At 41.6% G+C, this 13,416-nt stretch overlaps 2 protein-coding genes across 2 annotated transcripts; both read right to left on the bottom strand.

The window, feature by feature from the left end:
• Nucleotides 1-7,760: 7,760 nt before the first annotated feature.
• LOC131883830 (uncharacterized) lies at nucleotides 7,761-9,361 on the bottom strand (the record flags this gene model as incomplete). Its single annotated transcript, XM_059231409.1, is given in 3 exon segments — nucleotides 7,761-8,077; nucleotides 8,214-8,426; nucleotides 8,499-9,361. Coding segments are annotated over 3 exon segments (1,341 nt in total), but the record flags the coding sequence as incomplete, so codon positions are not given.
• A 2,284-nt stretch (nucleotides 9,362-11,645) lies between these two features.
• LOC131883506 (uncharacterized protein K02A2.6-like) lies at nucleotides 11,646-12,638 on the bottom strand. The gene has a single exon (XM_059230990.1). The coding sequence runs from the start codon at nucleotides 12,636-12,638 to the stop codon at nucleotides 11,646-11,648; it is 993 nt and encodes a 330-aa protein (XP_059086973.1).
• Nucleotides 12,639-13,416: the final 778 nt, after the last annotated feature.

The following is a 13,416-nucleotide window of genomic DNA, read 5'->3' as shown; positions in this document are numbered from 1 at the left end:
CTTGCCAAACTCCGGCTGTCCCAAGAGTTTCGTAATATGTCAAAAAATGTCTCACGGAACCTTGCTCAGACGATTGTTTCTCTTATTTCATCTTGGTTGTACATTCATTCAATTCGAATATCCATCACTTACTTTCTGAGCTACAGGATTTTTACCGATTTCAAAATGGGGTTACGTTTTAACTGATCCTTCAGAAGGTTTCGAGTTTCAAACAAGACGTCCAGTGTACCAAACAATGTATCAGTAGATTTAAAATGTCTTTATTATAGTCCTCATTTAAAGTCTTTTTACTTTATACCTTTTTTATCGAGAAATTAACTCGATGTTCGTATGTGCATGATTCCCTTGGCATCTTAATTTCAAATGGCGTGGGTGGCCACTACAATGGGCTGACATCCGTTAAGATAGGTTGATGGCCACTACCATGGACTGATTGCCACTTTTTGAGAAAAGTGTCCTAAAGTGTGCGTGCACAAGGTGTTCGAAACTAAGTACAATTACCCCCAAAGGTGGGTAGACAAGCATAAATATTTTTAAAAGTACTTGATGCACCATTTTGAGCATGTTGGCTCCATCATTAACGGTTTTATACACATTCAATTATATTTTTATTCGTTTCAGAATACACAAACCCGATGTATGTTTACCCCTAAAGATTCTAAAAGGTTACATGAGTGTCACTATTTACCCGTGTCCTTTTTCCACTCTCATGATCATCGGCATGTACGTATCTTTATTTAAGTACTGTCTGCGGCCCATCCTAATCAAAACACGAGTTCTGTGGTGTGTCTGTGGCTGCCGTTCATACTTTTGTGGTATTGAACCTGTGTCATTTCCCCGTTTCCATTTGCTGTGGTCCACCACAATGCCTGATAGAGAAACGATCCAGGCTCGGAAGGCCAGTTGTTTAGACTTTAAGGCCGGCTTGACCCGTGCACGGAACAATGGCAAACCCTCTCTGGGTGATTATGTGGCGGCAAACTACTGAAGATTTTATTGGCCATAAGGGTCCTTATTTGCAACGTCACACTACCCAAAGAAAACTGGAAGAGGCACGGTAGATTGCTACATAAACTGCTCTTGCCTTGCCTTGCACGCAATTTCTTTTCCGGACATTATGTGACCTGAGGCACTAATTGAAAATAAGATTTTGATAGAATTAGTTAAAAACAACACAAACACATTATAATTCAATAACAAGGAATTGGCCCAATCGGCCCTTTATTTGGTAGAGGCTGAATGACAAAGCGCCCTCTGGAGTGCAGAACGTAAAACATATTTCGTGCAGCGTTAGGGGACTATTGAGACGACCTCCTCCAGAAGTTTCTCGTTGATGAGGATCAGGTCAATTGTGGTATAGCTTCCGATATGAGGGATTCCGACCCGGCCATGGATGAAAACGTAAATGCCTTTTTTAAAGCTGAATGTAGAATAATCGGGTTCCGTAGAGATGTTGAAGCACGTGCTATCAGACTTTCTGATACATATCAGTCGTCTCTGCCCCACAAATGTTTTCGAAATTGATGCATATCAATCATGACCACATGAGCTCCAGTATCGGCACCGAAACGAAGGCTGGCAGATTTGAATGATCCAAGAGGGACTAGCTTGACTTCACCTGTATCTTCTTACAGGTTTTAAGCGGATGAATATACAAATTTGAGGTGTTTTTCAAAATGATATTTTGCAAAGGTTGTTCCTTTTGTTTTCATAATAACGAAAACTGTTACTAAATAGAAGCCTTGGTATTTGTACAAACTCTTTATCGGTGTTTTGGGCACCACCATGACATATATACACACTTTTGTGCATTTTACGAATTGACTTTACCGAGAGTCCCAATAACGGTTATTCTTAGTATCATTTTCTCAAATGATACGACCTTCCGCACATGCATGGTGAATTGATTGTGTGTTCTGTATTGTATGTGCCACTCTGTACAATAGATGTGCTAATTTTGCATCTTTGGTGTGCCAAGACATAAATTTCTAGACACTGGATGTCGGACGACCGACCACTCGGCTGGTAAAACAGTACAATGGATGGTCTCCTGGGAATTGATTACAAACCGGTTTATTGTACTGTTTAGCCAACCGAGTGGTCGGTCGTCCGACATCCAGCGTCAAGAAATCTATGGCCAAGACCACCTTCTTGTTTGCTAATTTGCGTACGCAACTTCATACTTTTTTCTCATTGTGTGCAGATTTCCATTTTACCCTGTGATTAATTTTACTTGTCTCCTCCTAGCTACCCTGATTAGTCACAAAAGATGGTCAAAGATTTGGCCATAACGTTAAAAATAAACGTATACATACATTGGCGTTAGTAGGTATACTATAGACGGGATGGATAAAAGTACTACGGTGACTTACAATTAACACAGAGGCTACAGCTGGTTAGTTTTTAGTACTAGTGCTACATGATTCTTCAGTAAACACACCAAGCCTTTGGCAGGACTAGGTTAATTCCTCTGACCAGAGCAGCCATCAAAAATGAAAAAAAAACCGTTTGTAGTAAACTGGGAACCCAATTCAATAGACCATTAGGTATTCTGGGCGCATGGAGTTTACGCTCAAATGCAAAACTATGCAATGCTGATATCGCTTCCAAATGCAGCAATTTCGTATTATATACGAACTTAACTCGAAGGCGTGAAGTTACTTCCGTAATATGAATTGCTTACTCCGAACCCAATCGAATATTGCACAAATCATTCAGGTTGGCTGGAGTTTTTGCTCATAATGCTAAACATATTTAAAGTGAGCGGTCTTTTCAAATGAAAAGAATACAATGTACAATAGGCTTCAAAAACTGAGAAGTAAAAACGATATCTAGGTTCATTGATAGATGGCGAAAGGAAAAATTAAGGATGATCACTATTTTCACTACTACTTTGTTAGGCAAACATAGCATTGCATTGTATTGAAATATATCGTATTGTATTGATTTCGTAAGTTACAAGGTTTTTTTGCTTAAGGCTACAAGAATATGTAAGAGTATCCGGATCAAGATTGACAAATCGATTAACAATTGACCTCTGCTCTCGTCCACGCTTCAGTTAAGTGAGCTTTCATATAATATGCTTTGCCTTGTTGTAATTGAAACAGTCAAGTGTAAGCTGAATCATGTAGCTCTGGTATAACATACTCGGTGTGAATTGGGTATACGTTATGGCTTTTGACCAAGGACACTCATAAAGTAATAGGTTTCACATGCTCACCGTAGACTTTGGCCTCGATCCATCAAACCTTGACCAACCTAATTAATTTGTGTGGCCCGCTCGACAGTCACATTTGCCCAACACCGACAACGGAATTGACAGATAGATAGATGGATAAGCATTGTTAAAGTAGCTGATAAACATCCGGGATTGGAAACTTTGCTTGAAAGACCCAGTGTACACGAAAGATGATAGAGCAACGCCATCAGCAAGAGCAACCATGCTACCAGTCATGTACGAAGGCTGGAACGAAAACGGTGTTTCATCCACCCAAGTGGTCCTTATGTTTGAATAAGCCCTGTCAAGGCACTCCGTTGTGACGTCGACTGGTTCGATCCCGATGTGGATGAAATCAGCTTTCTGAGCTTGAAAGGAAGAAAATGCTTGAGGATTAAGTGGCCGATGATTGTTTTCTGAACGAAAAATCTACATTACTTTAGATCCGAATTAAGCGGAAATAGTCAGATTGGATATATTGCTTTTAAGCGAGTAATAATCTATTTCAAAAATGATTGTTATTAGTGATGCACGGTTCGAAAATGATCCAAGTAATTGGATGAATATTCTTTCTACTTTGTTCATCATTCAATCAGTGCATCTGATTGGTTGTGGAAAATACTAGTGCCACAAGAATTGATTTGAACACTTTTAATCCTCTTCATAGGCCGGGTTTTTTAAGCTCTTACCTCGTAGTTAAGGGTTAACCGGTGCAATCACGAATTATGAAGCTTCAAAGTGGCTGCAGATTTTAATGGCACACGCTGTAAATGTTCAATTAGTTGGGTTTTCGTGCTGAAATGTGTTCAAAAACCGTGTTGGCTGGGAGGAATGAGATTTTGGGTATCAATAATTTCTTCAAGAAATTAACAAGAAACCTTTTTGGAGATTATTCGCAACTACATTGCGGGGAAACAAGATTTAGGGTCTCAAGCAATTCGTAATTATGGGCCAACTTTTTTGACCAATCAAATCCTGCTTTAATCAAAACAACACACCCATAATGCTTTGCTCTCGTATGAGTCATCTCTAGCTACCATCGGGCAAAAGAAGGGGGTCAACACAACGATTTCCCGATCGCCTCCCCGAAAAATGACCCCAAGCTCATTGCCAACATTGACAACATTTCCCTGTCCACCGTATATTAAGCCAAGAAGGCCATGAAGGACTCAGGTGGCCCCTCTAAAAGTCCACAATAAGAAGAGGATTTTGTCCTTGTTGGACGAAGTCAAGGGCAAGATTGCCATGGATCCAACAAAAGGGATGCGCAAGATGGCCGCTGAGCTTGACGTTGACATCAATAGCGCTATTCCCGACGAATTAGGCTTCAAGAGCTATGTCCGCTCCCCAATGCATCTTCTCACCAAAGCCATGAAAGCCAGGAGGCTTAAAAGGTGCAAGAAGGTCCTCAACATCTACATAAAAGGACAATAACAACACGGTGAAGATCTTCTCAGATAAGAAATAGCTATACAACGGATGCAGTTTTGAACCACCGAAATGACAGATTCTTGGTGAAGTCAATAGACGACGTTCATGGCACCTACAGGACGAAGCATCCGTCCCAAATCATGATCCTTGACGTCGTGGCCTCCAACGGCAAGAATAATGCACCATACTTCTTCAAGCCCAACGAGAAAGTCGACGCAGATGCCTACTCCTGTACAAGATCCTGAGGTATGTCATCTTGTCCCAGGTCTTCTGGCCTGATGTGAATCCACTCGATTTTCCAATCTGAGGCGTCTTGGAACATGAAACAAATAGGACCTCCTATCCGAATGTGGATTTCCTAAAGCCACCATCATTAAGGAATGGGGTAAAAATCCTCGGCCTTCATCAAGAAGAGCTCTGCCTTGGTTGGCCCTCGAATTGAGGCCATAATTGAAAATAATGCAGGCCACATTGAACAATAAGTTAGATCTCAGTATGCCCGATAAGTTTTGTTAAAGTTTATTTTCTCAGGATTTGTTTCATGCCGCCGCTACAAACCAATTTCAAAGGCCACCTGAATTTTCTAAATTTTGCTTCGCCACCCTGCACTGGATTCAAAATTGCTTTGCTCCCCTATTGCCAATTTGCAACACTTTTTAAACAAATACTTTCCAAACTTTGGAATTTGAGCTTGTGCCCCACCTTTTGCCTAGAGTGTAGCAGAATTGCTCAATAACTCAAGTCATCCTTCCTGTAACTGCATCTATGGACGCTTCTGTGTCAGAATTGAAACCAGGTTCGTCTCTCTTAATCTTTCTACAATTCGAAGTTAAAGTTCGTTTTTGAATTTGATCTTAGCCAGACTGACCTTTCATGTCGGTCTTACATCAATTTAGCTCGTCGACTTTTGAGCAATGGCCAACCCTATCCTGAGGAAGTGATAATCTGATAGATTACTAGGCGTCACATGGACATACTGGATCAGGTCAGGGTCATTGGTAAAGGCCAAGACCAGAACTTTATTAACTCTGGTGGCCACACCAACATTCTGTGGAAGATCGAATGAGATGTCGATTTCGAAATTGGAATATACCCATCGGGACTTGACCCCCACTCTACAACACTAGCCGGAAAATTAAAGTCCCCGACAAAAAGCAAATCAAGCAAATTGCCTGATCCAACTCATTTCCTGTGAATTAGAGAACTGACAAGAGCGAGCTTACAGGACAAGAAAGGGGCCTATACATTGTTACAATGGACAGATCAAGCAAGACCTTCAGCATTAAAGTTGAAGTCCCTTCCGCATAATTATGCCCAGTACTTTTCGGAAGTATAAAAAACCTTAAACAATGTCTTTATCCCCGTCATCTCGTTGAAATGCCAAGTGCAATTGAGTGATAGTCGAGTTGCACTTGAAAAGGTCAATGTCATGTTGAAAAATTCATTCGCAAAGGAATCCTCCTCTCGTTATCAGGTCTTTGTCTGAGCTATCTCAAAATTGAATTTGAGATAGTACGGCGTGAACGTTCATATGGTGCACATTTATCCAAGGGCGTTACAGTAGAGCAAAGAGTCTCAAGAGTCCATAATTTGCCTTATTTAGCATTCCTTTGACGTAGTAATTGCTTAAAAGGCCTAAGAATTTTGGAGGAATAAGCGACCAGTTTTGAAACGCGTGTAATAATAGTTGGTGCGGACAAATCTTGAATTTGATTGCGAAAAATGTCATGCAATTTCAATCCCCTTACTACATCATAGATACTATCAATAAGAGCAGAATAATGGCATAGGAAAGATACTTCAACCAACTACCCTAAGCATCCATAACCGTAGAAAAAAAATTCTTCAATCGCAATCGAATGAAGCATTATCAATATTAGATTTTGTATAGCGTGTCATGATGGCCTTGAATTACAAGATCCACTTGCTTCAAAGCCTTGTGAGCAGTATTCTTGGCCAAAATTTTCGGCACATACTGATCTTGTGGCATATCAAAAGTACTCTCTTCATGGGCAAATTGGGGGTCATTGGCCAATGGCCATCCACCTCATTTATTGCTATTGAGTTTCAAAAGTAGTCACTTGCGGCCACAATAACCATGTATCGACGCTTCATGCGAGTGCGTCCAAAGTGGGATTAAAATAAACCAGTTTGCAAATAGATTTAGAAACCATTGATTACCAACTTTTTTGAAAAATGGCCTAAGCAGCAAGAAAAACTATTTTGTATCTAATTTGAAAGTGTTATTGGCCTTGGTGACTGAAACCATTAATCTAAATATGTCTACTCTATCTATCCCTCTCTAATATATCACTCTACCCAACTTGAATATTTCTTTATATTTGTCAATGTTGGTTAAAGGACATAAGTCAGATCTAAATTGCCCAATATTGATAAAACGAATAATAAAAATGATTGATTGCAGTTTACAATGGGAGTTATCGGAAGTTGGAGTAAACTTTCAATGTCAATGATCAACTCACTCGAATAACTGAGTTAAAAGTTATCCCCTCCACAAAGCTCACTCACTACACAAATCTAAACATAATGGATGGCCTGCTTAATTGTTAGCCTGTAAGACATGAACCATTGGAATATGGAAGGGTATGCTAAGTCCGAGAAATGACATTTTGAAAGCAAGTGAACGCATTCACTTGTCCTTTAAATGAGACGGACGGCAAGTTGCTTGAATTGAGTTCCAACTTTTAGCTTCAACAAGTAACTGTATCCAAGTTCAGGCTCCCTCAAAACGCATTACAAGACAAAGAACAAAATAAATCAATTAGCCCTCATCTGGTTATTGATTTGTTGTGAAATACCCTCGGATGTGGGATGAATTTCACTGCGGAACCTTTTGATATGTTGCCGGTTTCGAGCGCGCTTGAATTCATATGGATCAAGCGCTCTCTTTAATCCTCACATGTGTTGAAATTGCTTTTCGAACAATAAACGGCAGTTGTCAACAGACCATACTTGAGTATGTATCTCATAAATAGATTATGGTAACCAACGTTACACAACAGATTGCTCATAATTCTTCTTTCATGTATCGTCGTTGTTTTAATTTTTTTAACTAATGAAACTAAAAACAGGGCAATAGAAACAAAAGGAATCGCATTAACGATACTTCTTCGCTTTCATGTTTGCAGATGTCAGACGTCAAGTTACAAAGTGAAGTACCCATAGTCAACCATCTCTAAAAAGGAGCACGAAATTCGATGACCAATAAGTGGGTCTTTGGCCATGGTGATCTTAGCGCGTTCAATGGACAACTTGTTCATTTCTTCAATGACTTTGGGATCACTGAAATCGCCGGTAAATTCCTCTGAACCCAACACATCCGCCTTATTGGCAAGAATCATGGGCAACATCAACATGGCCATCATGAATCCGAAGAATGAACATTTCCGATAGTCCTCGATCAATTCACTGAAAACATTTAGAAAGGCCTAATTATTTCCCTCTTGTTATAAATTACTTAATCACAAACGAAAATATTATTTAAAACTCTGGGCCTTTGTGAAAACAAATCATGTTTACGTCCAAACCCATTTGGAATCCTTACGTTAAACTAAAAGGGGTTGGATTGTCGTCCAAGCTTTTGAGAGTCAAAGTCAACGAATCGTGGTAACATTTCAGGATGTCACTCATGTGAGCTTTCCGAAGGTCAGGCGTGGTCGAAAGGAAAAGAAAGTATGACAAATCAATTGTAGGCGAGGCCCATTTTGTGAGTGCCAGGTCAACAAAACAAACATCACTGGGCTTGTTCCCGTCGTATCTAGAATTAAAAAGTGCACTCGATAAGAAAAATTACTCTCATGAGCATATGGGTCATGAATTTTTCTTTTACTTAAAGAGGATGTTGTTGAACCACGGGTCTCCATGACAAAGGACATTGAAGCGACATACGTCTGGACGAGTCAATTGGTCCCGCAGCTTACAAGGGTCGATTTTTTCATTTGAAAACTGTCTGTAGGACTCCAAATATTTGTCTCCCTTAGGCCCAGAACTCGATAAGGCATTGTAAAAGCTTTGGATCATTCCGGCAGAGAATGGTTCCATGATAGCCGCCATTTTAGGATCACTCATATAATCTTTTGCTTGTATAGGTTCCTTTTCCACAATTTGGTCAAGGCCATCATGTTTATATTTGTAATAAACATGCGAGGCCCCATGGAATTCGCCCAAAGATTTCATTACCAGTTTCACGTGGTCCAAATCAAGTCCAGATCTCTTGGCCTTTGGTTCGGTAAACCCCATGGGTCCAAGATGTTCCATCATGATCATTGAGCCATGAACACAATCTCCCCTTGGAATGTTTTGCTTGAATTCGCCATAAACAAAGGGACAGAATTTCAAGTCGATCTTTGCCCCCCTTTTGGCAATCAAATCATGCAATGCTGGGAGGAGTTCTTGATAAAATCCCAATTCCTTTTGTTCCATGAATAACATGCGAAGGAAATCATATTTGTCGGGATCATCCAACGGGACTTTGGCCATCCATTTATAAGTCTTGGATTTGCCATTGACTTGAGCTTCTAAATGACATGACACCACTTGTCCCGAATAGTTTTGCCCTTTCTCAGCACCGGATTCTAAATCAATTTGGACCAATTTCACGTCCTTGGTGTTTTCTCTCTGACCAATAATCTCTACGAACTTCTCTTTCGTCAACGCTTTGTGATCAAACATGATCAAACTCAAGGGTTCTGCAATGAACTAAATATGTGTACGACACAAGCCTTTTATGAATGAACACACACTGAAAAGTGGGCCTTATGATATGAGGGTCACATGTTTGTTTTCACAATTGATATCTCATCTCACAGATAATTCCGAAATAAGAATCAGGGAACGATAACGCTAGAGGAGCCAACGAGCTTGCAGCACTTACTCGTACCTTCTTGAAGACTGCTCACACTTTAGCAACTTTGAAATATGGCCTTTTAACGGACTCGGGAACCGTTACTCGGAATAGAATCCCAAGCAGTAAAAGAAATGGAAAATTCAAACTTATGTTTGAATTGATGTATCATCTGAACCATCAATGATGTGGAGTTGACATGTCTGGCTAGCTTTGGGTTGGTCAAGGGTTTTTGTCAAACACTGACTCAAGTCTGACTTGAAATATGTTACAGCAATAACGTTCAGATATTTCCCTACGAGCAATAGAGGGAATCAAATTGAATAAGGAGGGAAAACAAGAAAGAAAAAAGGAGGGCTTATTCTTCTAACCAACCAGGTTAAGCCCCTACGGTCACTGCAATTGACCTGAAATTCTGAGTTGGCACAAAGTTCATGGATGCCTTCGTACCTTTTCTGAATACCGTAAAGTCCAATCTTTTTAGGCCCCCCCAATACGAGAGCTCTGTCTTTTCTTCCATGTTCGTGGCAAAACATCTTTGGTCCATTCAGTAAAGCATATTCAAGATGTCCTAAGAGTTGATGGTCTGGACTTTGCCGAAAGACAAAAACATATTACGAAAAACCCTCTTGAATTTTTGCTCAACGTGGAAATCTGTTCAATTTGGACCACCCACTCTTCAGGAATAACCAAGATTCTCATCACTTACTTTATCAACGGTATATGCACTGTCTGCTCTCACCCTCTTCACTCTTTTATGTGCACTGAACAATTCGAGTCATTTTCACTGTGATATCATTTTCTAGTCAACTATATTATTGCTTTTACCATTTTGACATTATTCTTTTTCAAATTTGTGTAACACCTATACACCATCTTTTATTCATATGTTTATTCTTGCCCCCTTGACAAGACCAAAAGTCGCAATAAATGAATGCATAGTAATATTGTCAAGACATATAACAAACCCTAATGCAATGGGTTCATCCTAGCCATCTCTTTGGAAGGCCTATGTAATGTTCACAAAATGATTCTCAACAGAATCCTCCACGTGTTATCAGGGGTTTGTATCCGAGATACTTCAAAGATGAAGCAGGAAGTTCAATGTAAACGTTGTCTTGCCATAAACTTATTCACGTACGCTATAGCAAAGAGTCAAAAGAGTACATAATCTATTTCATTTGGCTTTTCGTTCGCGGAGTAAATTGTAATGAAAGAAAGTCGAAGAAATATATAATCAGTTTTGAAATGCAGACCCTTGGGAAGGCTGCGCCTCCCCTGACCAACAAAGCCGGCTATCACATTTATTCTGATGCGTAATGTCGTGTCCGTGTTGGGTTGCTTCTCCGTCTAATATTTCTTGCATAGGAAGGCCAGGGAGCAGAATCGAACCAGGGCTCTCCCTTAGAGTAGGAACTTTACTAATCTCTACGTCACCTCTATTCCCAATCCCGTAATTTGAACCCACGACCTTTGGGGAGAGAATTCTTTCCTTGGGCACGCTGTCTCTTAGCAGACCTGTGTTTTAATTGTAGTTGCAATTCCATTTTCATGTAATCGTAATTAATTACATTTGGTTTAATGGAATTCAGCTTTTTCAATTAAAAATGTACAATTATATGCTCACCCACTATTAGGATATTAAGTGCGGAGCCGTATGATTCATGTAATGATAAGAAAATAATGGGATAGATGGCAGAGCATGGCATAGGATAAAACACGAGATCCAACAACCCCCCTCAAGATGGCAACACACGGTATTTCAAATTAACTTTAAGCAAAAGTGACGCGCTTTTTGATCCGTTCACTGCGGCGAGGGATGACCGACCGGAGGCGAGGGCGTTGGAAATGAATCTTGAATGCTAGTGTGGCCATCTGACGAAATGAGTGGCTGAGAGGACACAGATGGGACCGATGAAATGGAACATTGAGGTCGAAGATATCTACAATTTCGAACTGTGATTTGACCGCGTGATTACACCGGACTGATTCCACTTTTTCGAGCGGGGATCCTGGAGTGTGACCAGGGTACCGGGTGTCAACGGTGGAATGTCCGTGGCACGGCGATCGAAATGATCCTTGATCTTCACCTCCCCCTCCCCCCATTTGGCTAAGGTAGTCGCCAAGTCTTGATCAGAGAGGTGAGTGTACGTCAATGGGTGGCCGGGAGTACGGGTCCGCAGAAATCCTGAGATCATGCCAATGATTGTTACATTTTTGCAAGAGGGCCTTCATGGCTTTGACCGCTGATTCGGCATGACCGTTGGAGGCGGGATGGTAAGCGGACGAGAGTTCATGGACGATGTTTAGACCGCGGCAAAACTCTCCAAATTCGGTACGGAATTGGGGTCCTCCATCAGAACGAAGAACTTGAGGAATCCCATTGTCTGTGAACCAATCATACAAGATGCTGTTGATGGCTGGCGTGTCCATTCTGGACAAGTGGGCGACGCATGGCCAAGCGGAAAAGTGGTCCACCATTACCAAATAGTGTTGACCTGCATTGTTGAAAATATCCACCAAAATCGATTCAAAAGGCCTGGATGCTTTGGATTGGACCAGAGTTTCGGCCTGTTGGCTTGGCAGGTGTTCCTGGCATGTGGCACATGAACTGATGATTTGTTCAATATCATTATTCATGCCAGGCCAAAATGAAAGGCTGCGAGCCAAGGCACGGGTACGGCGGATACCCCAATGGGCTCTATGAAGATCTTGAAGAATGTTGGGGCGGGCAGCGGGTGGGACAACAATCCGATGGCCTTGGAGAATGAGTAAATTGGTATCGTAAGTCAAAGACAAGGCCTTCCATTGCTTCGAGTACATTTTAGACGGATGACTCTGAGGTAAGGAGTTAGGAGATTGGCCTGAAAGAAGAGTGGAGATAATCGCCTGATAGTTGACATCCCCTTTGGCTATTTCAGAGACTGAGGCCAAGGCAGAATCAGGTGCCGAGTTGAGAGAAATTGTAGCCAAGTGGATGGAATCAAATCCAGAAAGAGCTAGTCCGTCCTGCTGATCTTCTTCCTGGATGTCAAAGAGCGGAAAGCTGGAAAGAGCATCGGCCACGTGATGTTTTTTGCCTGGGATCCATTGGACATAGAACGTATCAGCCGCCAGTTTCATCATAATCCTTATAAGTGAAGACAGGGATTGTCCACAGATGCCAAGTTTGAACCCTTGAAAATGTCAACCAGAGGTTTGTGGTCCGTTATGAATATGAACTGGATGCCCAAGAGATAAAAACGGCAACGTTGAACAGCCCATTGGACAGCCAATGCCTCTATTTCATTTCGCATACGGCATAGCGTGTCTCCGCGTCAGTCAAATATTGAGATCCGCATTGCACCAGTTTTGACTGGCCGTTAGGATATGTCTGAAGGAGGGCATACCCTAATCCATTCAAGCAAGAGGCGTCAGTCAAAAGAATAGAAGGGAGCGCAGGATCAAAATGAGCCAAAATCGAACCTCCTGGTGTGGTGAGGATGGCTTTCACGGCGTTGAAAGCGTCCTGATGCTCGGACGACCAAATGAAGGCAATGTCCTTCTTCAAAAGGTCTCGAAGTGGTTGGGCGGCGTGGGCCAAATTGGGCACAAAGTGCCCTAACTGAAAGCCCAAGAAATGATCGGAGATCAGTGATGTTTTGAGGAGCGGGGAAATCGGCAATTGCGGCGACCTTGGCGGGGTCTGGCCGAACACCAGGAGTGTCAATGATGTATCCCGCGAATTTGACAGAAGATCCCACTTGTGCTTTGGTCTTGGAGAGTGTGATACCGTGTTCTTTGCATCTTTGACGAATGGCCTTTGTCTTGGTGACAAGGTCAGAGAAAGAATCCCCGCACACGAGGAGATCATCAACGATTTTCTTGACCCCAGCAAGGCCAGCCAAAGCACGGTCGCCACGAG

The sequence above is a fragment of the Tigriopus californicus genome, chromosome 7, assembly GCF_007210705.1.
Source record: "Tigriopus californicus strain San Diego chromosome 7, Tcal_SD_v2.1, whole genome shotgun sequence".
Classification (NCBI taxonomy): domain Eukaryota; kingdom Metazoa; phylum Arthropoda; class Copepoda; order Harpacticoida; family Harpacticidae; genus Tigriopus; species Tigriopus californicus.
This window is presented reverse-complemented; position numbering and strand designations above follow the sequence as displayed.

Excerpts from the sequence above, each read along its gene's own strand:
- LOC131883506 (XM_059230990.1), bottom strand. The coding sequence starts at position 12,638 with ATGATGAAACTGGCGGCTGATACGTTCTATGTCCAATGGATCCCAGGC.